Genomic DNA, 26,330 nt, shown 5'->3' with positions numbered 1-26,330 from the left:
AGCTCTTTATCTGACCTTCAATTTTAAATGATAGCTTTGCTAGGTAGAGTAATCTTGGTTGTAGGTTTTTGATATTCATTGCTTTGAATATTTCTGACCTGCATAGTTTCTGTTGAGAAATCAGCTGACAGTCATATGGGCATTCCCTTGTAAGTAACTAACTACTTTTCTCTTGTTGCTTTGAAGATTCTCTATTTGTCTTTAGCCCTTGGCATTTTAATCATGATATGTCTTGGTGTGGTCCTCTTTGGGTTCCTCTTGTTTCGGATTCTTGGTGCTTCCTAGACTTGTGAGTCTATTTCTTTCACTAGATAGGGGAAATTTCAGTCATTATTTCGTCAAATAGGTTTTCAATATCTTGTTGTCTCTCTTCTTCTGGCACCCCGTAATGTGAATGTTGGTGTGCTTGAAGTCCCAGAGGCTCCTTACACTATCTTCATATTTTTGGATTCTTTTTTTTCGTTTTGCTCTTCTGGTTCGGTGTTTTTTGCTTCCTCATATTTCAAATCGTTGATTTGATTCTCAGAATCCTCTACTCTACTGTTGAATCCCTGTACATTATTCTTTATTTCAGTCAGTGTATGCTTAATTTATGACTGGTCCTTTTTCTTTTTTTTTTTTTTTTTTTTTGGAGGTTTCTAGAAGATTCTTGAGTAACCTTATAATTGTGGTTTTGAACTCTATATCCAGTAGTTTGCTTTCTTCCATTTCTTTCATTTGTGACATGTTTCTCTGTCTTTGCATTTTGGCTGCTTCCCTGTGTTTATTTCTATGCATTGGGTAGAGCTGCTATGTCTCCTTGACTTGGTAGAGTGACCTTGTGTAGTAAGTGTATATAGGGCCCAGTGGCTCAGCCTCCAAGTCACCTTAGCTGCCAGCTCTAGGTGCACCCCTTTGTGGGCTGTGAGCACAGTCTTATTGTAGTTGAGACTTGATTGCTGTTGGTGTCACTGGGAGGAATTGACCTCAAGGCCAATTGGCTGTGAGGACCAGCTGCGAATATAGTGGGGGAACTTCTGTGCAGGGGACACCCCCATGGAGCAGGACTTGCTTCAGTAGAGCTTTGGTGCTCACTGAGTCTGCCCCTTGAGTATGTCGCTTATGGATGGGTAGAGTTGTAATCTGGTATGGCCTGACACTGACCACTGGGTACACTGGCTCTTGGGTCTTCAGGGAGGTGGTGCAAAGTTAGTCAGTGTCTGGCACCTCCCAGCAAGAGCTATAGAGAGATCTGCAGATTATTCCTCTTTGTATTGGCTTTGGAAGTGACCAGGTGAGGCCCAGCTATGAAGCAAGGCAGGCTGGTGCCAGTGCTGGGTCTTGGGCCTTTTACTGATAGGTTTGGAGCTTCCTGACCCATCTGCAGCTTGTTTGAGATTTTAGCTTGAGCAAGGACAGGCCATTCATATGCAACAGCTGCTGCACACAGCTTGGGTGGGGTTGTAAATTGGATGAGGTGGTTTTAGGAAATCACCAGGGCAGAGCAAACAGAAATCACTGCCAGTCAGCCCTGAGAACCGGGAGGTCCCAGCACAGAAACAATGATTCCTGTGAGCACCTCCCTCTGGGAGAAAGCAGCTCCTGAATTCCTGCCCTGGTTCCAGACAATCCAGTTCCTCCTTGTATGTGTCTGTGTTCCCTAGAGCCTCACCCTGGTACTGGAGCTCAGAGGAAACAGGACCTTGTAAGTTCAGTTCATGGTGTCAGCCTTTTAACAGGAGCAGCTGGGTCTCCAGCAGCCTCTGTGTCACTAAACCCCTATCCCCCACTGGTTTTTACAGCCCATAATTCTTACTGCCTGTAGGGACTTCTTTTCTCAGCTCTGGGACCCTGGGCTGGGCGTCTGGTGTGGGGCTGGGACCCCTTGCTCCTCCGGGCCGCCTCAGTAGAGAAGATCTCCCTCCCAATTGAAAAAGCGAACCACATAGGTGCTGGACCAGCCTGTTCTGTGCCTCAGCACCTCCTACTAGTCTCAGTGTGCTTTCTTCTTTACTTCTCTAGTTGTAGAACTTCCCTTCAGTCAGCTTTCCAGTGGTTCTGGATGATGCTTGTTCTATATTTTAGTTGTAATTTTGATGTGGTTGTGGGAGGTGATGAGTACAGACATTCACCTACAGTATCATCTTCAAATCCTTGCAACTAGCTTCTAATTTCATTTGCATTGCTTAGGATGAAGTAGAAAGACAGTCTGCAGGCTCAGAACAGTTGTTTTTGGCAGCAACCATCAGCAGATTTCAAACATAACATGATTCCCAGAATTAATAGTTTATCTATACCACCTTGTGAACATAAATGGCCTAATCAGTCTTTCTTACTTTAAAAGATATCTTCAAGAGAAAAAACCTACTAAGAAATAAAACATTTATCAATCTAATGTGTGAAGGATCACTAAGTACAGAAAAATTTTAACCTTGAGTAATGTGAATTCAAGTCAACAATTTCTATAAACTGCTTTATTGCTTTAAATCTCCCTATATCAACCATTGCATGGTGCTGCTTTCCAGCTAGCTCTCCTTTTCGCAGCTAAATTACTCACCTGGTCCTGAAAATTCCTGTAGCATTTAGACTCTTCCACTGACATTAATGATATTAAATCAGAGAACTTTGGTGCAAGTAATTGATTATTTTTAATGAACACTCATGATTGTAAACTATGACTTTTCATTAAAAATTTCTTCATGGAAAAGTCTAGTTGATTAGATTAAATATATTAGAAAAATATAAATTGGTGCTCTCCAATCGAGCTGAATAATACATTAGTATTTCTTTGTTGTTGTTTTTTTTTACTCATTAAATCAAAAAGTCCCCCAGAACTCTTATGTTTCCACCTATTTAGGTCTAATTTATGAGTTTTTGACACTATGGAACTAATATAATAAAAGTAACCTTTGGATTAATAAAGTGACCAATTTTGAATTATGTATTATAGTATTTTTAACAGCTAATGTATTTATTACTTTTTGAAAATAATTTTTCTAGACTTATGGTAGGGCCCTGTCAGATGTTAACAGGTAGTTTAATTTGTATTTCATTAATTATCATGAAGAGAAAATTATAAAAGGAATTATAATAAAAAAATTTTTATACCTTAACCTCTATGTGAATATTATTATTTTTTCCTTTTCAATTTCTATAATGTCTATTTTATTTTTATTTTATTTATTTATATTTTAATATATTTTTGTTGATTTCAGAGAGGAAGGGAGAGGGAGAGAGAGATAGAAACATCAATGATGAGAGAGAATTATTGATTGGCTACCACCTGTATGCCCCTTACTAGGGATAAAGCCCACGACCCAGGCATGTGCCCTTGACTGGAATCGAACCTGGGACCTTTCAGTCCACAGACTGACACTCTGTCCACTGAGCCAAACCAGCTATGGCTATGTCTATTTTATATACCAGATTTACTGTGGGATTTTCTCCTTATGATATTCTCCAGAGACTCGTTAGAGCACTACCTTAGAAAAATTTGAAGGTGTCTACTTTAAAATCACTAGTCACCTAAATCTGCTAAATCATGTAAGTGTTTTAAGAATTTACTTTTGGATTTTAGCTGCCTCACAGGGGAGTTTAAGGCGATAAATGGGCTGCAGAGCAAATTTTAACATATAGGATAAAATAATGGAAGGAAAGGAACTTTCACTCTCTTACTTAGAGATAATAGAGTAATAATTAAATGTCTTCCTACCTACAAGAACTTAAAGATAAAATATGTTTTGTTAAATTAATCTTCAAACATTTCACTAGGATTTTGACCCTTTAAAGCTAAGAATTGGCAAGATTTTTCTATAAAGGGCTACATGTTAAATAGTGAACATTTTGGGCATAGTGAACAATAGTGGGCATTTTGCTCCATATAAGGTCTTTGTGGCATATTCTTCTTTATCGTTGTTTGTTTTGTTTTCATTGTTGGTTTTTTTGTTTGTTTGATCATATTTGAACATTTCAATGTGTAGGTGAATGTTGTATGTATATTTGTTGATAATATGCACATATTGTTATAAAATGAGATACACAATATGATATATATGCTCATACATCACAAAAGGAGTCACATTTTTTGGTCAAATCTTCCTAGCATCCTTTTGTGTGTCAGGCACTGTTCAATACCCTGTAGTTATAATCCCATGCTCTGTGGCTGCTTTTCTTCTAGTGGAAGCCACCCCGTGAAAAAAAGAGATACTGGCCCTAGAGACTTGACTGTACTCTTCAGTCTAGGTTACATCAATTAATTAAATCAGTGGGAAAAATAATCACACATGAAATTTTTTTTAAAATATATTTTATTGATTTTTTACAGAGAGGAAGGGAGAGAGAGATAGAGAGTTAGAAACATCGATGGGAGAGAAACATCGATCAGCCGCCTCCTGCACATCTCCTACTGGGGATGTGCCCGCAACCCAGGTACATGCCCTTGACCGGAATCGAACCTGGGACCTTTCAGTCCGCAGGCCGACGCTCTACCCACTGAGCCAAACCGGTTTCGGCCACACATGAAATTTTTTATAAATAACTTATACGTGACTTTCAGATAACATTTTGCAATGTATATTTAAATGTGATTTGACCCAGTGTCCTAGGAATTTATTTTACTTTCAATTAATTATTCAAATAGTAGTGTGAATATTTAACTTGGTATACACTGCAAAGCCACCCCACTCTCTTGTCCTGTCTTAGAACTCATCCTCGTCTGTAATGGTTTGGAGCTGTAGGTTACATGCTCATTCAAGTGGTGTGGGACACCTTGCTTAACATTTCTGAGCCTCACTTTTCTCATCTGCTAACTGTATATGCTAATTACTGATTTACTTAAAATGTAGGTAAATCTTATAGCATAGTGTCTGGCACTGTGTATGATGCCCATTAAACATCAGGCAACTTCTTATCTGTAATTATGCTTGAAATTACCATCATTGTGTAGCAAATCCATTTGTCATCTTCATTTAAGATCTGGTGTCTTCACTTTCCTTCTAAAATGTAACAGGCGAATGAAAATAATGAATATACCCTGTTGACATATTGATTCCTTTTCAGTCAGCTTGTGTTGGGGTGGGGACACTTCCTTAAGGGTTATAATAATACACCAAACAGGAAAGGTGTAAATTACTACTTTTTGAATTGTATAAGTTTCTGTTAACTCCGGGGATGAATTGACTAAGTAAATATATAATGCTTATCATAATGTAATAAGCTTAATTTGTGAAAACATACACAAAACACATGCAGAGCAAGAAAAATATAAATTAAGAGATAAAGAAGTGGCAAACACAAATGACTTTTTGTCTATAACAACATTGCCTAACACTAATTATAGATTCTTATTTCTCGCTTTTAAATAATTATTATTTGGAAAATTATGTAATTTCAAGCCCCATAATTTAAAGAATGCATACTGAGGTCTGTTTTTTGCACAAAAATGCAAATGATGTTTAAGAAAAATTCTTAAGACAATATATTAGGATATCTATTCAAAATAGTTCTTCCCTTTTTTTTCTATATCATTTTTAACCTGCATGATGAAGAAATAAAAGACAACATAGTTTTGTTTATTGAATACAAGAAAATCAAAACGAAGTTCCACAGGGAGTTTATTCAGGATGGCAGAATAGCTGTTGAGTAGAAGGCAGTACTTCAATATGGGAGAGTCAACAGTGGTTTGAGAGCTAACTCAAGTATAGCACTCTGGGCATTGCTTGAAGTGTGAATGTGAATACAGTCAGCTTGGTGAGATCATGAGCCAGGAGGTCAAGGCCCAGCAGGAACAGTGGCAGAGAGGCCGTAATGGATGAAGCCAGGCAAAGCAAGGCTCCTAACAGGCAGAGGTGTTCACAGAGGAAGTGACAGAGCAGGCTTGATAACCAACATGTTTTTGAGCCGGAGGCCAAGAGGATTTTATGTATAGATGTACATGAATTGGGAGCGTAGAAAGATATGAATGTTTATATACGCAGAGATGTAAAAGAGTTTAGGGCACAGCAGGAGAGCATATCAGTTGTCCATTCTAATTTGTGGTTTGTGGCATCTCTCTCCCTCCGAGGTCTGCCCACAAGATTGTCACTAGCATAGAGGGTGGCTCTCAGGGTGTGGAATGAGAGTGAGTTTGTCTCCCCTCCCCCCACCCCCAGAGGACATTTGATAAAGTCTGGAGACAGTTTTGGTCATCACTACTGGGGGAAGGATGTGCTACTGGCCTCTAGTGGGAGGAGGCTGGGGATGCTACTTCGTATTGTATAATGCACAGGACAGCCCCTCCCCACACAGGTTTGTCATATCAAAGCGTGAGCAGTCAGCAGTGCTGAGGCTGAGGCCCTGATGTGGAGGACTGGCATTCAACTGTAAAATGCCACCGAAGCTGTGACTGCCCAAGGGCGATGCTTTATGTGGCAAGGGCTCCCCGAGCAGCACCAGTCTTCACCTCTTCTCACAAGGTCTCGCCTCCTGGGTGTGGGAAGAGATAGGCCACATCAAGACTTTTCTCACCCTCAAAGTCAAACATAAGAGAGAATAAACGGCACTGTGCTTGTTCCTCCGTGAATGCTCCTCATTATCACAGTATTTTCTTGTAGTCATATCAGCTTATAGAAGCAATAAGACTGTTGACAAGAGAAATTATCTCAAAACATGTCCCTGAAAGCTGGCAGCTGTGTGCAGAACGAGGAAGGATGTTCCTACTCACCTAACCTTGAAAAAGGCATGTTTGGGGCAGGGTAATAGTTTTTTGTGTGTGTCTATGAATCACATGCCTTAGGGTACATCAGGTTTTGGAATTTTAGCCTCCACGCCACTTCTTCCAGGTGCTTTTTTAGCCAAAGCTTGGGGGCTGACTGGTTTAATACGCTTTTGTGGGGGAAAGGGTAGAATGAAAGAGAACAGGAGAGCAATAACACTCAACACAAATGCATGGATTTAAGGAAGCAAATTTAGTACTCCTGCATCATCCTGGTAGGACAAGTTCAGCCTCTCATCCTGTATAGATATATAATCCCCCCTTCACAGTGACCAAAGTTTTCCTACTCATTGGGTTCTGTGATTACATGGACTTACACCATCATCCTGAAAAGTTAGCTCTTCCCCCCCCCCCCCCCTTAATATATTTTTATTGATTTTAGAGAGTGAGGGAGAGGGAGAGAGAGACAGAAACATCAATGACGAGAGAAAATCATCAGTCGCTGCCTCTGGGGATCGAGCCCACAACTCAGGCTTGTGTCCTGACAAGGAATAGAACCTTGACCTCCTGGTTCATAGGTCGATGCTCAACCACTGAGCCAAGCCCACTAGGCAAGAAATGTTAGCTTTAAATGGGATTTCGGTAAGAAGTATTTTGTAGAGTATGACATAGAATAGGAAAATGCTACAGTTTCTAGGTAAATGCTGTACAGATCCATACTCAGTCCACTGCAGAGTATGTTTATCTGTAGCAGTATTAAGACATTTACAGCTTGATTGGGCAACGCTTTTGCTTTTTTTTATTGACTGAAAATTCCTAGAGAGCATCTAGCCTGCCCTTCCCCTCCTCTGGGTGCATCTTACATTTAGATCCATTTATGAGGGGGCTTCATTTGAAGCTTCTCTTCGATATCTCGGGGCATCTCTTGGCTCCTAGGAGTTGATTTTCCCACCTTAAGAGCCATCGCCCAGTGATCAGGCCTCATGCACAGATTTTCCTTTTGCTTTTGGAACAGTGGTGGTTTTTATCTACGAAATTGTTCTCCCACTTGAGTCAGTCTGCCCTGCAGCCAACAGATGTTTGCATCCAGATCTCCCCTGTAGATGAATAAAAACCTCCCAGAGGCTAATACTGTCTGGAAAAAAGTTCCTTTGTGCATCTATGAAGCATAACTAAGCCCTAAGCAATCACTTTTGATGTATATTTTGTGATTCGGGGGAGAAAAAAGTTTGTGTGGTGTTTTTTTTTTCTGCCAAACTGTTTCTTGCTGATGAGAATTTTTGTTGACTGAAGGCTTTATCCAATGTGAGCTTTACCCTCTGTGATTGAATGAAGGGCTAGATTGTTTTTCCTTATAATGCTCTTCAATTTTGTTCTCTGTGCTGTTTGGGCATAATACTTCATCAGCAAAACGGGTCTGATAACTGTCTTCCAAATATCCATCTTGTTTGGTTTGCTGGGAAACACTTGTCATCCAAGCATAAAATACATTGTTAAAAGAGTCAACCTTCATAAGGTTGAAATCTGAGTCTATGGACATCCTAACACTGAAATGAGCATACTTATTTTTGGAGGTCGTTAGTTTTGCCTCGGTACCTTGTGTCTCCCCCACCCCCCATCTTTTATAAGATATAAGATCAATGTCCCTTAAGGTAGCAGCATTTGTCATAATTGCCTGATACTTTAGTGTCTTTCAATAACAATATTAACTTTGACTATGGGATCACTAAACCGTATAATAATTTTGAGCAAGGAATAATAACTTGACTGTTGAGGACCAGTGAAGTTAATAGCAAACTTTTCAGACAATGACACACCCTTAGACACAAATTTAAGCTTGGAAGCTAATGAAATGCTTCTTGGGTCATATATATTGAAATATGATAACTTGGTTTCTATATTTAATGATGAATACTAATTTTGGCATGTGGAAACAAACCACATGATACAGTGAATGAGCAGTCTGGTTTTAACCATTCAACTTCAAAGTGGGTATAAGCCCCATATTTCATGTTTTCCCAGTCAAGAGGGGATAAGCCTAAGGAATGTTACCTTAAACAAAATAAAAAATACAATGTTTATCCCTACACAGAATCATTTATATATAAGTCTTTGAAAAGCAATGAGAACCTGAGGATCTTTTTCTTTTTTTTCTTTTTTTGTTTAGTTCTTTGCAAATCCAGACCACACTATTGATCGCTAACTATTCATTGCTGAAGGCAGTACTCTGTATTTAATAAATTAAACTTTAATCTCTGAGTCTAACAAAGTAATTGACCTCAAAAAGAAGATAAATGAATATGCTGTCCTGAGCTCATGATTAGAATCTACTTTCTAGTTTCATCATTTTAGTATTTTTCAATTCAGTGAATTTTTTCATTCTTTTGTAGTTTCTTTTCACAATTTTTAACACCTTCCCCCTACTCCTATATCAACAAAGTCAGGCTATTTTTTTAAATATATATTTTATTGATTTCCGAGAGGAAGGGAGAGGGAGAGAAAGATAGAAACATCAATGATGAGAGAGAATCATTGATTGGCTGCCTCCTGCACGCCACCTGCTAGGGATTGAGTTAGCAACCTGGGCATGTGGCCTTGACCAGAATAGAACCGGGACCCTTCAGTCCACAGGCTGACGCTCTATCCACTGAGCCAAATGGGCTAGGGAAGTCAAGCTATTTTTATTCTTAGTTTTGAAATTGAAAAGTTTTAATATGATATTCTTATACTTTGCTATTAATATTAATAATTTAATATAGTTTCTATTTTAGAAAAACTAGGTGACTAGTATTCCTGAAAAAAAAAAATCTGAAAGTTTTCTAATATCACAAAATCATAAGTAACATAACCTATAGCATATATAAATACTTTGATTAATTGATGCTTTAAAAATTAGGGAAAATTGGCCCTATTTGCTTCAACACTGATTTTACTTACTAAATCCGTGAACATTAGGGAGTTTTAATAATATTTAGCCTGATTTTACACTTGGGAAAAAATTAAAAGAAGAAATATTTGGTGCCTTGGACAAGATCACACGAGGTTTATGAGCATGACTTTTAGATAATCCCTCTCAGTGTTTACTGCCACTACAACAGAATCCCTTTGGTTAGGAAAGTGTGTTCTTCACAGTAAGAGGGTGGAGATGTGTACAATGTCCTTTATTTAGCTTTGGTTTCATTTGATAACAAATATAAAACAATCATCATTCTTCTAGACACCATATCAAGACAATCAATGGTTAAACACTACATTAGTGAGAATTGAAGTAGCTAAATCACGTTCTTCAGGCAACTTCTGATGACGCAGAAATGATTTCTAGCTTCCATAGAATCCATGGACAGATTTATAGTTTTTCCTTGTCTTTCTCAGGAAAAAGCCCCTGAGAGTTCCAAAAAGAAGAGTTATTTTGTTGGTTTTAGGTGTTTGTGTGTGTGTGTGTGTGTTTATTGTTGTTTATTTATTTATTTTGGGTGGGGGTTGTTTTGTTTTGTTTTGTTTTGTTTTTACTTAGAATTGTTGAGGTGTCCAGGACTTCATTTGTCCCTGCATTAGCTGAGAGGGAATACACCTGCATGCAATAAAAGGGACCCATGAGAGGTAAAGCACAATCACTCATTTGTTCGCAACTTGGGTTTATGAGCTTAGAAGCATTATCTTTCCTTAGCCGCCCTAATCACATTCTACAGATGGGGTAAAACTTGAGCTTACTCTGCCTGGACTCATTTGTGCACACCGATATAGGTGCCCTATACACATGCACTCTTTCTTGAGTGAACCTAATCCGAGGGCCAGTGAAGCTGGCAGTATTCAGTGGTGTGAATTCTTATTTTTGCATCCTTACTGTTTCCTCTGAAACCCAAGTGCTGTTGCGGGAAGGGAGGGTGTATTTCTTGGGATAGTCTTTTTCATTTAGAACCTCTTAACCAGTAAGTCCAATTGCATATCTTTCCTTCAAATTTTCTAAAATGATAGTTTGTTTGTATAATGATAATGCAGAGTATTTCATAACTTTTCAATTCATTATGGCAATCAGGTTCATTATATCTTTGGTATTAAGTAAATCTAATTGCATTATCACTCTCTGAACACTGATAATTAATTACTATATCTTGCAATTACAAAAAGTCGAAACTATTACAGTAATTTGAATGTACTATTTATGAACTATTCCAAATAAAAGCAGTTTAATTAAATCTAGTGTTAGAACAGGTTTGTAAATAGGCTGGTGCAAATGTTTTTATCAGTATGCATTTGCTATTATGTTAATGAGGATACATTGCAACATATTTTGTTTTGACTTCACATCAAACTATAGGATTTTCTAAAATTTAAAAATAAATGAAAAAAGAATTGCGCAACTATGGAGGTATAGTAAATGCTAAACGCCTAATAATAATGGATGTTCTTTCAAATAGAAATCATACGTTCCTCTATTTTCTTTGACACTGAGATTATAGATGTAGGGAAAATCTCATTTTAGATAGTCACCAGCCTTGGCCTGTGTTTCTAAGTGGTTAGGGCATTGCCCTGAGCACCAGAGGATTGTGGGTTCAATTGATTTTCTATCAAGAGCACATACCTGGGTTGAGGGGTATATCCCCAGCCCTGCTCAGGGCTCCTGTGGGAGGCAACCAATCGATGTATCGATGTATCTCTCTCTCCCCCTCCCCTCGACCCTCTTACCCTCCCACTCTTCTACTCTCTCTAGAAAGAAAAAGGAAACAATGAAAAAAGTATCCTCAGAGGATATTTTAGCAGGGATGGTGCAAAATCAGGTGTCTTGTAACCATGACCACTTGGCATTTCTGATCAGAGTTAGGGAATATATATATATATATATATATATATATATATATATAGAGAGAGAGAGAGAGAGAGAGAGTTATTATTTATTATTTTATTGAAGTAAGTAGATGCCCTGGGATTTATAGCTATTTCTAATGTTCAACCATTTTCTCTTTTTATTTGCAGAATTTTTCCGAGAACTCCTAGAAAATGCAGAAAAGTCACTCAATGATATGTTTGTACGGACCTATGGGATGCTGTACATGCAGAATTCAGAAGTGTTCCAGGACCTGTTCACAGAGCTGAAGAGATACTACACTGGGGGCAATGTGAACCTGGAGGAGATGCTCAATGACTTCTGGGCTCGGCTCCTGGAACGGATGTTCCAGCTGATCAACCCGCAGTACCACTTCAGCGAGGACTACCTGGAATGCGTGAGCAAATACACCGACCAGCTGAAGCCCTTTGGAGACGTGCCCCGCAAACTGAAAATTCAGGTCACCCGCGCCTTCATTGCTGCTCGGACTTTCGTCCAGGGGCTGACTGTGGGCAGAGAAGTTGCCAACCGAGTTTCCAAGGTAATTGAAAATCTCTTATCTTTCTAATTGGTCTTCCACATTTACTCTCTTTATAAAACGAATGTTTACAAGAAATTCAAGGTGAAAACTCTCACGAACAGCGGTCCTTGCTCTTCGAGAAATAAGCTAAGTGCCAAAGCTTAAGTCTGGCTCTTTTTCTTGCTTAGTGTGAGAGAAGACAGGATTTCAAGTTGTTCCATGCGCTTTGGAACATAATGCCAATATTTATCAGCAGTACAGCAGAGGAGCTTTTAGCAGGGATGGTGCAAAATCAGGTGTCTTGTAACCATGACCACTTGGCATTTCTGATCAGAGTTTTAAGGATGATAAATACTCATGAAGCAGTCCATCCAGAGGTTATAATCCCCTGCTAAGTCCCAAGGTGACAGTCTTCATGAGGCCTGCGAGTGGAGACAAGCTGTTCACAATGCCAGCACCTGGCATTTCTTCTTCTTTATCGCCCTTGTCAAAGTGGCCAAATTCCTTAATCATGAAGGAAGAACCAAGCGCTGACACCTGTAGAACTGGATTATCGAGGCCTAATGAATACAAAGTATAGATTCTGGCAGAGCATTCCTTTTGTTACCCATTAGCTTTGTAATTCAATGCCACATATCGTGTTGGGCTTAGGAGGAAGATAAATCACTGGCACGCCTTTGTGCCTTTCCTTGATGATGTCTCTAACCCCTTAATGCAAGGAGTGTTTCCCCATGGCTGTTCTTAAGCATTGACTATTCGCTATAACAATTTCCTGTGCAGAGGATATCTGCCTTTGTTTAAATTGTTCCTTGACATTCAACTGCTCTTATGAAATGGGCTGGCCCAGTTCTGAGGTCAGTCCAACAAACACACTGAAAGATGATCACTTTCAGAGGCAAAGGAAAAACAGTACTTAACAGGAATCTGATATGATGTCACCCAAAGAAGGTCATATTTGTACAAAGATTATTGCTCAACTCAACTTTCTTATTTCAGGGTTGTGCCCAAGAGCCACACAGTTTTCTTAACTGTTGGTACTATTCTGCCATGTTCTTCTTCCTGCTTTGCTCACCTCAATATTTATATCTGGGCGTAAAGTTCATGTATCCTCTTAAAAAGTGTTTCTCTGGACGCTATTTGTAAAATTCATAGCAATTCATTTTTTAATTGTCAGTTCCTAAAACATTTATTTGAGCTTCTGAGAAGATTAGTTACAAGAAGGCTTTAAAGGGGATACTCACAAAAGATTTAATAATGTATAACTCTAATTATAAAAACAATGTTTTTTATTGAAAATCAACAATGCTCTGAAGTAGAGCCCTAAGGGTAGACTGATAAGGATTTGGCCAGTTGTAACAGCAAGAGAAAGTATGATGACCAGAGAAGGTTTGTAAAATATAGATAAGTATAAAAAATAAAGATATAGTTCATATGTTCTAGAGCAGATAGATTTTGTGTGTTTTTTTTTTTAAAGTTTAATTACAGAGGCTTCAAATTAAAGTCTTTGCTTTTGTTGAACAATTAAACAGACATACATCCAGCTTTTGAGAAACATGAGGTAAGAAATTCAAAGCATGAGTTGGTATATGCAACATTCCTGATTGTTTATGTTGATTCTGCCTGAGTGTGAATAACATTTAAGTGCTTATATTTTGGTCTGGAGAGGTTCCAGGAGGATATTTTATAGAAAGGCTTCTAAAAAGCCACAGAGAAGGGTCCTGCCGACTCCTCTTCCTCAGGGGATGGCATTAACAGTTGCTGGAGATGGTGCCTCCCCTTCATCCATCATTCCCTGACTCTCAGCCTGAGATCTTTGCCTATCAAAAGGTAACATGCTATTCTTTGTGGTGAAGGTTGACATCATGGACCAACCACCAGTAGAGTGTGACCTTTAATTTCTTTCCAGATGTGGTGAGGGATGTACTCTTCAATACCAAGAGCTTGTTTCCCCTAATTTCCTCATAGCCAACATTCATTTGCAGAGCAGCTGCTGTGGGTTTGTAATACAGTTTTTGGTCATGTAGCCATGGAATGCTCACTGTTCAATGCAGATATGGGCTTGTTTGATGGAGTTTTATTAGCACTAATCTACTCAGATCATAAATCCCATGCTGCCATCTGGGCACCACCATTAGATATAGATAGATAGATAGATAGATAGATAGATAGATAGATAGATAGGTAATAGATAGATATGAATATATACACTTGGTTTAAGAAAAACTGAGCAGTTGTGTGTTTTTTAAAAAATAATTTATGACTCAGGGGTTTAAATACATTACTGATGAACTTTCTCACCTAATCTTACCAAATGGTCTGTAGAGACTAAATCAGATAGATCTATGTAGGCTATTCCGGTGCTGGTGATTTTCAGCACCCAAACTATTTCTGGTAATAAGAATAAAATATTGCAAGGCAAAAATATCTAAAGAGGAGAAGCAAGGTTGGTGTTTGAGGTTTAAGCCCTTCATAAATCTGAAGTCTCCCTGTGGTGTGTTCAAAGAGTGATTTAGAGTTGGCGAAATGATTGCAGAAGAGTTCAAGGATTCAAGGCAAAGTTCCAAAATTGAGATCCACAAATGAGCTTATCTCCTGCAGCTTGGTTTGAGGGATATTTTCTTTTCCTCAGTTTCTCTCTTCTCTTTCAGTGGCTTCTTAAATATTGAAGGGATCATTAACACCCTCTAATTAATTGTTTTGCCTGGAAAATTTTTCTATTTGGCAAAATACAGCAGAGCAGTTTGACACAAATGTTTTGAGACATCATTACAGGGAATTTTCTTATCAGAAAAATGGATGACTAATTTGCAGGCATAAACATAATGATTTTTTAAACTTGTTTTTGTCATCTTCTATATACATTGTCTTTTGTTAAGCTTAGAATGGAGCAAGTAATTTTAATTAACTGTAACTGGATCTTAGATTGTTAGAAGTATTACACCATTCTAGAGTAGATATCTGTGGTCATTTAAGAAGGATTCATTTTCTGCATGAATGACTATTTTTGAGAATGTCATGTGTTGACAAGATGAGGAGAATAAGTAACATTTATACTATGCTGGTGGAATTGCCAAGTTATGTATTTAATTTGGATAAGAATTCCAAAATGCCTGTATTATTGAAGAAGTCCAAGTCCTAAAACTGCAATTCTGCACCTGGGGAAACTGTTTCACGTGTGCACAGATAGACATAGAGAAGAATGGTTATAAAGCAACATTGTTTACAACAAGCAAAAGAGTAGAGATATCATAAACACCCCATCTACACTAAGGACGATCTCTGATCTCTTCACACCATGGAGGCCTATTACATTTCTGCTACACATCATCTGTATTTTGCACTGTGTGCTCACCACCCAAAGTCAAATCATCTTTCATCATCATATATTTGACCCCCTTTACCCTTTACTATTTCCCCAACCCCGCTCCCTCTGGCAACCACCATACTGTTGTCTGTGTGTATGAGTTTCAGTTTTATATCCCACATAGTGAAACCATATAGTTCTTAGCTTTTGCTGACTGATTTATTTTGCTATTGCATATTTTCTTATGGCTGAGTAGTATTCATATATTATATATACTAGAGGCCCAATGATGAAATTCGTGCAAATGGCTCAGCCCCTCGCCATGGAGGTGGCCACCTCTGCCTCAGCCCTCACAGCCCCAGCTTCTTCCAGAAGGTCATCCGGAAGGACGCCTGGCCTAATTAGCATATTATGCTTTTATTATATAGGACTGGAGGCCTGATGCACAAAAATTCGTGCAAGAGTAGGCCTTCAGCACTGGCTGCCCTCTGGCACCCGGGACCCAGGCTGCTGGCACTGGCTTCCCTCAGGCATCCCACAGGCACCCGAGGTCCTGGGCTGGCTTCCCTCAGGCCTCCTGCAGGCACCCAGGACCTAGGCTGGCTTCCCTCCGGCCCCAGTATCATCAATCAGGAAGGATGTCTGGAATGATGTTCGGTCTAATTAGCATATTGCAATTTTATTATTTATATATATACCACATCTTTACCCAATCATCTATTGAAGGACGCTTTGATTGTCTCTATATCTTAACCACCATGAATAATGTTGCAGTGAGCATAGGGTTGCATATATCTTTGCAAATAAATGTTTTTGAAAATTTTGGGTAGATACCCAGGAAATATGGTAGCTCTATATTGGGTCATATGGTAACTCTGTTTTTAATTTTTTGAGGAACCTCCATAATATTTTTAATAGTGGCTATACCTGTCTACATTCACATCAACAGTTAATGAGAGTTCCCTTTTCTCCACAACCTCTCTAATACCTGTTAAACATAAGATGGTAGTTACCTCTGGGGATTAGGTTTGGAAGTATTACAAAGGAGGAGTATATAGGGGTTTCCAAAGTTACCAATAGCATACTATTTCTTAATCTCTATACTGTATTTATGTGTGTGTAGGTATTTAAGGGTTTTTTAATGATAAAGGTTAAAGCAAGGTAAGACTTTACCATGTTCATCTATGATTCTTTTCATCTGTGCAGATATGATCAAATCCCCAAGCTGCCTGCCTCAGGTGCTTGTCAGACTTACTGTTATTTATGGATTTGTTAACCATTCACTTTCTATGCTCCACACTGCTCAATGATATAAAGTAGGTATGGAAGGCAAAGTCTAAAAGGGAGATAAAAACAAAATTTTATAATATAGTAGCATGAGAGAAAGGATCCAGACTATTAAATCACACCCTCACCCGTAAGTGTGAGTGAGTTAGTGTGTGTGTGTGTGTGTGTGTGTGTGTGTGTGTGTACATTGGTGAGTAGAAACATGGGTGCCATCAATCCCCATGAGGGCTTGTCAGACATTGAAGAACACATAAAGAAGGCTGCATACGGAGATATTAACAGGATTTCTATTTAGACCAAGCTTCAATTATTCCTCATGAAGGCAAATGAGGAAATAACTCTAGTGTCTTCACTGGTCATTCTTGATGCCATTTAAACAAAGAAGACATGACTTTCATATTTTTCTGCTTTAATCAAAGTGACTTCTGTGAGTAAAAACTGCAAATTGTGTCAATAGCAATTGCATCAAGTCATTTCATAGATTCATTCCAGACAAATTAGGTTGGTAGTAGACCTGGGATCTGTAGAACTTGAACTATTGTCAAATACTGTCATGCTCTATCACCTATCTATTTATCTATTAATCCATCTATCTATCTATCTATCTATCTATCTATCTATCATCTATCTATCTATCTATCTATCTATCTATCATCAATCTTCTATCATTCTGTGTATCCATTTCCATCATTCTACCTGTATATCTAAAATCTTTCTTGTTTGCCATTACTGTGAAAATGAAATCAGTTTGGCTTTTCATCCTTAGTAAGACAGAATATTTTTGTCAATAGATACTGGCCTCTGTCTGCCTCACTGACTGTTGTGTTTGAATGAAGAGCATCTTAACTGGTTCATCCACCTGAGTAAACAGCCTTGCATTTGCATTGTGCCTAGAGAGTCAATTTTCAATAAATGTGGTTGATGGACCATAAAGCTGAAAAAAATTATCATCAAATTGTATAAAATTTTGTAAAATGAAGGCTATGAAGTGCATTTATTTAAAGCATTCTCTATCACAATAGAAAAGCATTCTGAAGAATTTACCATGGATTAATTTACAAGAGAAATGGTATTTAAATTAGCTGTTTGCTTTTGGGAAAGAATTTAGGATATAAAGACTACTTGTCATAGCTCTCCCCTGAATTATTTGTTCAGTTTCTTCAGTGGTGATCTTTTGATTGGAATTAATTTTTGTGGAGTCATCCAAGACCACAAAAAAGCCCCAGGTGAATGAAACCTTTTTCATAGTTCTTCTGTGATTAGTGTATTCTCTTTTGCAATAGATGATTATTCAGTGTAGGTTACTTCATAATGTAGTGTTTTGAAATTATCAATAATACTTCTATGTTTACAAATGTTAAGTCAGCATAAATAATATATGCTTGGTGCTTTATGATGGTGGTTATATTTAGAAAGTACTTTGCAGTCAATAAATAAATAATTTCATGATAAAGATAGTAATAAAAGATAGTATTAGCACTAAGTATCATAACAACAAAGTAGTTTATTAATATAACTCATTGAAAATGTGTAAGTTTTTCTATGCTCCAAGTTCTATAATAAGCACTGGAAATTACAAGAATATAAGCTAGTTCATAAGAAGAAAAGAACATTTCCCCTCAAAATAGCATGTGGGATTTTACAGATAAGTGTAGAGAATTAAGATAAAAGGTCCCATTTTGATTAAAACAATTTGGTTATTTTGATTAAAATAATTATCAATAATTTTATGTTCTCTGACTGATGTATATTTTTGATGTATAAATTTGAAAAATGTTTGAGTTATAAGAAGAGGTTAAAACTTGAGGAAAACTAAGTATTTACTCCAACATATTAAAAACTATTTGTGTATTCTTTCTTCTTTTCTTTTTTTTTGTACCTTGTACCTATTTCTAATACCTATATTTAATTTGGGCTATTTTATTTTAAAATTATAATTTCTACTGGAATTCCATTAAAGTGAGTACCATTCTCTCTACTGAATTCAATTTTGAAATTGTGTTCATACTGAAAGAAGTTAAGAGTGTTCTTAACTGTGTCTAAATGCAACATAGCTAGAAAAGGTCTGGAAACCAAAGTTCTGACTATACTGTACCTAACAGGTAAAATCTGCCTCTCCCCTAAAAACTGAGATGTAGACCTATTTTGAAGTTTTGGCTCAGTTCTCATGAATAAACATTTGTTCAGTGTGTTTTTAATGCCAAACATTGTTACTAAGTTATTGAGATACAAAGGCTAAGCAAGTTAAAGTACTTACAAGTACTAATTTGAAAGAGGGAGGTAGAAATAAATAATAGCAATATATAATGAGAGAATTGTGCAATAAATGTTTTGGGAACAGAAACAAGAGGCGCTTGGCTTAATCTTGGGTGCGACAAGCCATCAATGGTATAGACATCTGATCCATACATTGAAGGATATGCGGGCCTCAGGCAGATGGTGAAATCTCCCAGCATGCTGAAGATGCTTCAGGTAGAGGCAGCAAATGAGCAGAAGCACAGGGGTGTGATATCCAATGATGTGTGTGGACAGTTGCAAGCAGGTGGTATTCCTAAGGCATAAGGTACAAGGCAATGCATAGCAAGAGATAAGGCTGCTGGCCTTAACTGAATCCTTGAATAAGAACTATCCCACTAGCCGAAACCGGTTTGGCTCAGTGGATAGAGCGTCAGCCTGCGGACTGAAAAGTCCCAGGTTCGATTCTGGTCAAGGGCATGTACCTGGGTTGTGGGCACATCCCTAGTAGGAGATGTGCCGGAGGCAGCTGATCGATGTTTCTCTCTTGTCGATGTTTCTAACTCTCTATCTCTCTCCCTTCCTCTCTGTAAAAAATCAATAAAATATATTTTGGAAAAAAAAAGAACTATCCCACTAATGTTTTTATTCATGTCTATTTGCCTGTAGAATTAAAACAAATATTTCTGTGGTTATAAGTCTTCCTGTACTTTTGAGGGACAAATATGTGCTGAGAACCTACTATGTGCTGGGCATTTTTCTGTAAGAAACAAGAAATAACAATAGCATTTTACTCAAGGAAATCACTATCCTCAGTCTGTACAAAAGTTTAAGTGTGATGCAAATGAGCAGTAAAATGTGTATAAAATACTGTGTAAATCAAAAGAAACACATGTTTTCCTTTACCTGGGGAGATTGGAAAAGAGCCTTAGAGTAGTAATCATACCTCATTAGATTAAAGAATGAACAGGGTCTTACTGAGGGAGGAAAAATGTAGGGCTTCTTGCCAGGGGCTCAGCTTGACAAAGGCATAAATCATGAAAGATCATGGTTTATTGGAGATGATGGTAGGAAGTAGATTTGTTTTATATTATGTGGGTCTTAGATTTCAAGTTAAGGAATTTAAAATACTTTGCATAGGCAAGAGGGTAATAGCCAAGATTTTTCAAAAGACAAATATATGATAAGACTCTTACTTATAAAAGGATGGTCCAGGTATAGGGCAGGTACTTCTTACATAAGGGTCTTTCAACTTGCTTTCAACCATAGTGAAATATTCACTATGCTGCCCTAGCCAGTTTAGCTCAGTGGATAGAGGGTCAACCTGCAGACTGAAGGTTCCTGGTTCGATTCCGGTCAAGGGCACATGCCCTGGTTGCAGGCTTGATCCCCAGTAAAGGGCATGCAGGAAGCAGCTAATCAATAATTCTCTCTCATCATTGATGTTTCTATCTCTATCTTCCTCTCCCTTTCCCCTCTTCTCTGAAATAATTTTTTTAAAAAAATTTTTAAAAAATATTCATTATGCCAAGGAACCATGTGTTCTGAATCCCGCCACTGACATAACAAAGAATATTAAGAAATTGTAAAGAAAAAGTATTCAGCTTGACGGTTGTTGTTCATATTAATAAAAGCTTGAATTCAAGGAGCATCCTTGTCTCCAAACAGAGAGATTCAATGAGGAATCCAAACAGCATTGCAAAGTTCCCTCATTTACTACCCTCAGCTCATAGTCTTTATCCTGTCACAATCATTATCTTTATCAAACCATTAAACATAATACAAAAACTTGAGGCTTAACTATTTATTTGGGTATTTACTTCATTATAAAGTCTTCCATGTCATGTAAAATGTATATTAAAGAAATTTGATGTAAATTAGATATACATGCCTTCTCCTGTTTTAAAAAATATGGTTGTTCCATGGGAGTATAAACTGGATTGGGAGAGACTGTCAGGGGCAGTGACGGGAATCTATTGTAATTGCATATGAGCTGTGATGAGAACTGAGAGAGCAGGTGGAGCAGAGTAGAAAGTGTATCTGAAGAGCAACAAAGAAGCCAGCATGGCATAGATGAGGTTTGTCTTCTTGGGTTGTATGCCCAGCATCCAGCACAGTTCCCAGCGCAGTTTGTTCCCATTTAGTAACAGTTGTCTGCCTGCTTGGTGGTTTGAGAATCAACAACATATAAATGGTTGTTGGCAAAGGATGACATCATTTAGCTAGAGAGAGAGGAGAACAGGATCAGAAGGAACACCAGAGTATTAATATTTAAAGAGGAAGAGGATACAGAAAGAAAGCAAATGACTGAAATAAAAAAAAAAACACACATATCATCCTGAAAGTATAAAGAGAGAGAATTTCAAGAAATAGAATAATCAAAGCAGCAAATGTTGCAGATAATCAGGTGGGAGGGGCAGATAAAATAAGCCTTTGGATGTAACCATTAGGATCTTACTAACTATAGCAAGAGCAGTTTGATTGGAGTGCTTTTGATTGGTTGAGAAGTTACTTTTCCCATATATTCTGGAACCGGCTGGATAAAGCATGATCCATGGACTAGTGCCCAAACATGAGCAAGCTGTTACAGTTCTGCACAAGTACAAAAATTGAAAAATTTAAAAAAATCTTGAGAGCAAATTTAAATTGCCCTCAAAGACCCCCCATCAGTGGATTCCTTCTGGGATGTTGTTGAACTTAGTCTCGGGCAGTGTGAGCTGCATCTGAGTAAAGCTCTGTATGATCAGGTAGCAGGCCATGAAATTCTGGGGCAAATCAAAAGATCATCAAAAGCCTGTCCAGATCATTTGAGCCTCACACAGATCGTTTGAGACGAGATGTACTCTATTCTAGAACAATGGTAACAGGAAAATAATGAACATATTTCACTCCGTTCTATTGGCGTGCTTGGATTTTCTCTGTCTTGTACGCAGTTTTCCTCTACCCTTTTTTGTACCCTCCTGCCCTAGTCTTTCCCCCCGGGGGTACATTCTCTATGTTTATAACCATAAGGGGCTCTCCTAAAGCCAGTTCCATTGGCATGCCTACTCTTTTCCTGTGCCCCACAAGCACATGAACTGCTCGGGCCAGGGGAAATGTGTGCTATGTGTGTCTTTATTCCTAATCAGGAGCACCCACTGGTGAAATGGGCCCTTTAAGGGTGCCACAAATAGCAAAGGTCCAAGGGTAAAACTCTGGTGCCCCAACTCAAGGCATCTGCTTCTAAAACGGCCCCATAAGGGAGAACGGACCTGGCAGTTTATCCCAGTGTCAACGCTGACTCTGCTCTTGGGTACTTATCTCCGAATGCATTTATGCTTTTCCTACCAGGAGGTTCTGTGAAACAAGGTTTGAACAATAGCTGTGCTGTAATGACTTGCACATGCAAAGGCACGTTCGGAGTGCTGACAGGAGACCTTGCAGGCTGCGTGATGTCATAGACTGAACTTGCAAGTTTGGAGGATTTCTCTTTTATTGTCCCATCTTCAGAGATTCAGTGTTACAAGGACATTCCCTGAGGCAATATCAGTGCACTGTAGAGGTTTATGAGCCAAGATATACATCAAAAAGAATTTTAATAAAGCTTGACAGATATATTGCATTAGTAGTGCTGACATGGTGAAGCAGGACTTATGGAGGGAGTAGGACATATTGGTATTTTTTTAAATGAGGTATTAGGTCATACAGATATTTGATTGTAAGAAAGATGGAGGGGATGTATTATTACAGGCCATAGATTTTCTCATTGTTATCTCTGTGATTACAAGCAAGGGTTATTCCCCTTCACATGTCTGCATTTTAGCTCTTCATCTTGATGAGCGATATTCAGTGCAAACACAATGGATCAACCCCAGATGCTTAGAAAATAGTCATTATACGACAGAATATAGAAAATCTGCATTTTCTTGTGTCTAAATCGGATAGCCAAGAATGAAAATGGACAGTTCAGAGTTTCAGTAATAGGATAATGGTGACTTTGACATTCAGATGTAAGTAAAACTGTGGCCTAAATCAAAGAGACTTCAAGTGAACATCAGTTGACAGTTAATGGCTGGCATAAACAGATTTTTAAAAATTTATTTTCACCTTTGAAGGAATGTGCTGTATGTCAAAGATGCCCTGTCTTATTTAATACTAAGTAGGATTTTATATGGAAATTTTATTCTCATCAGTTCATGGTATCAAAGAACCCAGCAAGGCGAACTTTTGTGTTCATTTTGTATAGGATTTTGGCAATTAAAAAGTTTACTCATGGGACATTTAAGCTTTCATAAGTATATTCATTTTGGAAACATTATTCTGCATACTATTCTCATAGTAGATGCACATATGAGTCTCTCCATAAAGAAATATATTTGTTTATTAAAAATGGGTGTTTAAACTTTCTTCATTTGCTGGCTTTCTAAAAACAATTTTTTTTTAGGAAATATTCCTAAAAAATTGAGGCAAAATTCTTTCCACTGGTTTTTAATGAAAATGGATATCAGTTAGTAAGAAATAAACTATTTTACTGTGATTTTAAAATTAGCAGAGAGCCAAGCACTCTGAAGAGATCCTCATTCCTTTCTTCTAGGGTTTTGTTGCTCAGATGAGAGGCTGAGCCAAGGAAAATTCAACCGTGCTTGCAATAACACATTTTATTGAAAGGACGAACCTTGTGATATCCGACTGCATTTGCAGACAGAAGATAACTATGTAAAATATTTATGACACTCTTTCCATAAGATATCACAGATATCTATTTTGGAATGGAGAAAAAAGTGTCCTGACATTTTGACTAGGATGGCAGATACAATCCAGATTGAAAAGACTTTATTTGTGCAGAGGGTGTGTGTGTGTGTGTGTGTGTGTGTGTGTGTGTGTGTGTGTGTATTTTCAAGTGCAAGCTGTTTTTCCAATGGCAGTATGACATACCAATTATGATAAATTGTAAAGCCTTTGATTTCTAGCTATTCCAGGTCTCCCTCATGATCAATTAATAGTTTATCACTTGTGTTGTATTTATGGGACAAAGGGAATTGGGGAAATGTGTTGATCTTATGAATCACTCAAGCCAAATGGACATTTCCCCCCTTACTTTAGCCAAAAACCTCAAATAAGAATTGCCACTATAGCTTAAATCACCTGGATATTTATTTTTCTTGGTGGTCAGAAAAATCATTTTATGCATGTTCATCTCTTTATGACAATAAATCAATACGAGCTCAACAAAAAGAAAAGAATGTTGAAAATGCAAAAGAGACCCTAGCCGGTTTGGCTCTTTACATAGAGCATTGCGTGTGGACCCAAGGTCCCCGGGTTCGATTCTGGTCAAAGGCAAGTACTTTGGTTGCAGGCTCCTCCCAGGCCTGGGCCCTGGTCAGGACGAGTGCAGGAAGCAACCAATCTATGTGTTTCTCTCACATTAATGTTTCTCTCTGTCTTTCCCTCTTTCTTCCACTCTCTAAAAATCAATGGGAACATAATAATAATAATAAATAAATAATAATAAAAGAAATAAAATAAAGAAATCTTATTTTAAAAGAAAATACAAAAGAATACAAACATAAAAATAAAATAATCCTAAATTTCCATTTCCAAGAGATAACATGTCAAAACACTGGCTCTAGTCTTATTCTGTCTCTCATATAAGTATCTCATGTAAGATGTTTAATATTGGACTCTATTTGTTTTCACTTTAAAATTGTGTTTTCCTACATCAATCGCTTTTCTTTTTTTAAAAATTACTCTTATTTCTTAAATATTTATTTTACAACCTAAGATATTTTTTTGCTGCTAAAACATTTGGGGAATCTCTCACAAATAGTCAACCTATGGACATACTAACAGCTGTCGTGAGTAGTTTATGTGTGTGTGGACGTGTCTAGCTTAACCTCTTCTTGCATCTGAATGTCAGGCCTGGGAATTCTATGATTTCCTTATCATGCATTTAATTGTTGAAATTTCTTGATTGATTTATAAATACTCCAGACAGTTGTATGAATTAAAGTGGAGGTGGAAATGAGGCTGATAGAAAAACATTCATTAAAACTCCCTGGTCAATACTTCCTCAGGGGCCCAAAATCTGGATTTAATCTAAATTACAAACTGGTATATCTTAGTGGTAACTGGTCCACAGGCATGTTCTATTTGGCATGACATTTTTAAAGTTTTCAAATAGTGTTCTAAAATTGGAAGAATTAACATACAAATGTGAATTTATACAAATTCTTGCACACTCTGACTACCTGGTCATGTGTTCTGCATGGCAAAAATGAACTTGTGTTAAATAATGTTTAGGTTGGGTTTCTTTTAACTTGAACATCTAGATTGCAGTTTGAAACACGTCTGTTCCCCTGGAGTTGGTCTGATTCTGAAATTGGTATTGCTTACCTTCTATCACTATCATTGGCTCTTTATCAGATCGCGGAGAAGTGGTTCTCTGTACCAATCTTTTCTAAAGGTGAAATGTGAAAAATTAGTAGGGCCATGTTTCAAGAAAAAATGGTAAAAATAATAATGATCATTCTTTAATAAATTTAAAATATTCTAAATATTTAATATGCAAATAGTACCTGTTTAACAAATGCAGCCAATGTACCTCACACATGGTTAATATCTACGTAGCAAGTGAATTTGCAAACCCTCCTTTAAGCTTTCTATTAGCCATCACTATGCAGTACATATTCTTCTTTAATCAAATAAAAGCAAACTGATAGCCAAGAAAAAAACAACTCTACTATTCCTGAGTTTGTGATCAGGAAAGTGTCTTTCCCTTTAATGTCCTTAAGAACATCCTTACAATGTGCACAGCTAGAAGTTCTCTCCTGATGAAATGGACCTCACCAAGCACAGGCCTTTTTCTAATCAATGTCATTATCACACCATCAGTAGTATCAAATGTTCTTCCTGTCTAGCATGAATGGGAGCTAACACTTTTGGAGTACTTGCCAGCCACTATGCTAAGCACTTGCATGCACTGTCATTTAATCCTTATAATATACCCATGAGATAGGTATTGTTTTTATATGATTTATTAGGTAAGGAACAGGAGCCTGGACTGTAAATCCACACTGCCTGTCACAATTGAAGCTTTTGTCTTCGAATTTAGCAAGCTAGTATTGGACAGTATTACCCAATAGCAATTGATGGCAACCGATATGTGATTTAAATTTTTTTTTATAATTTATGTTACTCACATTAAAATGAATAGAAACATGTGAAACTAATTTCAACAATAAATTTTACTAAACTTAATATATCCAAAAGATTACATGTAAATATCTAATCAATACAAAAATTGTTAATGAGGTATTTAAATTGTTTGTGTAACAACTCCTCAAATGTTTATGTGTACTATGCACTTCTAGCAGATCTCATTTGGGACTGGCCATATTTCACATGTTCAAGAGCTACAAGTGGCTAGTGGCTAACATTTAGACCGTAGAGATGTGTCATTTTAATGCATTAGTTTCCTATTTAAGGTATAGAATTTTAGGAACTCACACCA

At 37.6% G+C, this 26,330-nt stretch overlaps 1 protein-coding gene across 2 annotated transcripts in view; it reads left to right on the top strand.

Annotated features, from left to right (window-relative positions):
- GPC6 (glypican 6) overlaps positions 1-26,330 on the top strand; it is a 1,123,895-nt gene that overhangs the window by 549,835 nt on the left and 547,730 nt on the right. For both annotated transcript variants that reach the window (XM_081082356.1, XM_081082355.1), the window contains exon 3: positions 11,645-12,036. In XM_081082356.1, the coding sequence (XP_080938482.1) occupies positions 11,645-12,036 (392 nt within the window). The remainder of the gene's footprint in view (positions 1-11,644; positions 12,037-26,330) is intronic.

The sequence above is a fragment of the Myotis nattereri genome, assembly GCF_964212035.1.
Source record: "Myotis nattereri genome assembly, chromosome: 2".
In the NCBI taxonomy this organism is placed as follows: Eukaryota; Metazoa; Chordata; class Mammalia; order Chiroptera; family Vespertilionidae; genus Myotis; species Myotis nattereri.
Note: the sequence above shows the minus strand (reverse complement) of the source record. Positions and strands in the feature narration are given on the sequence as shown.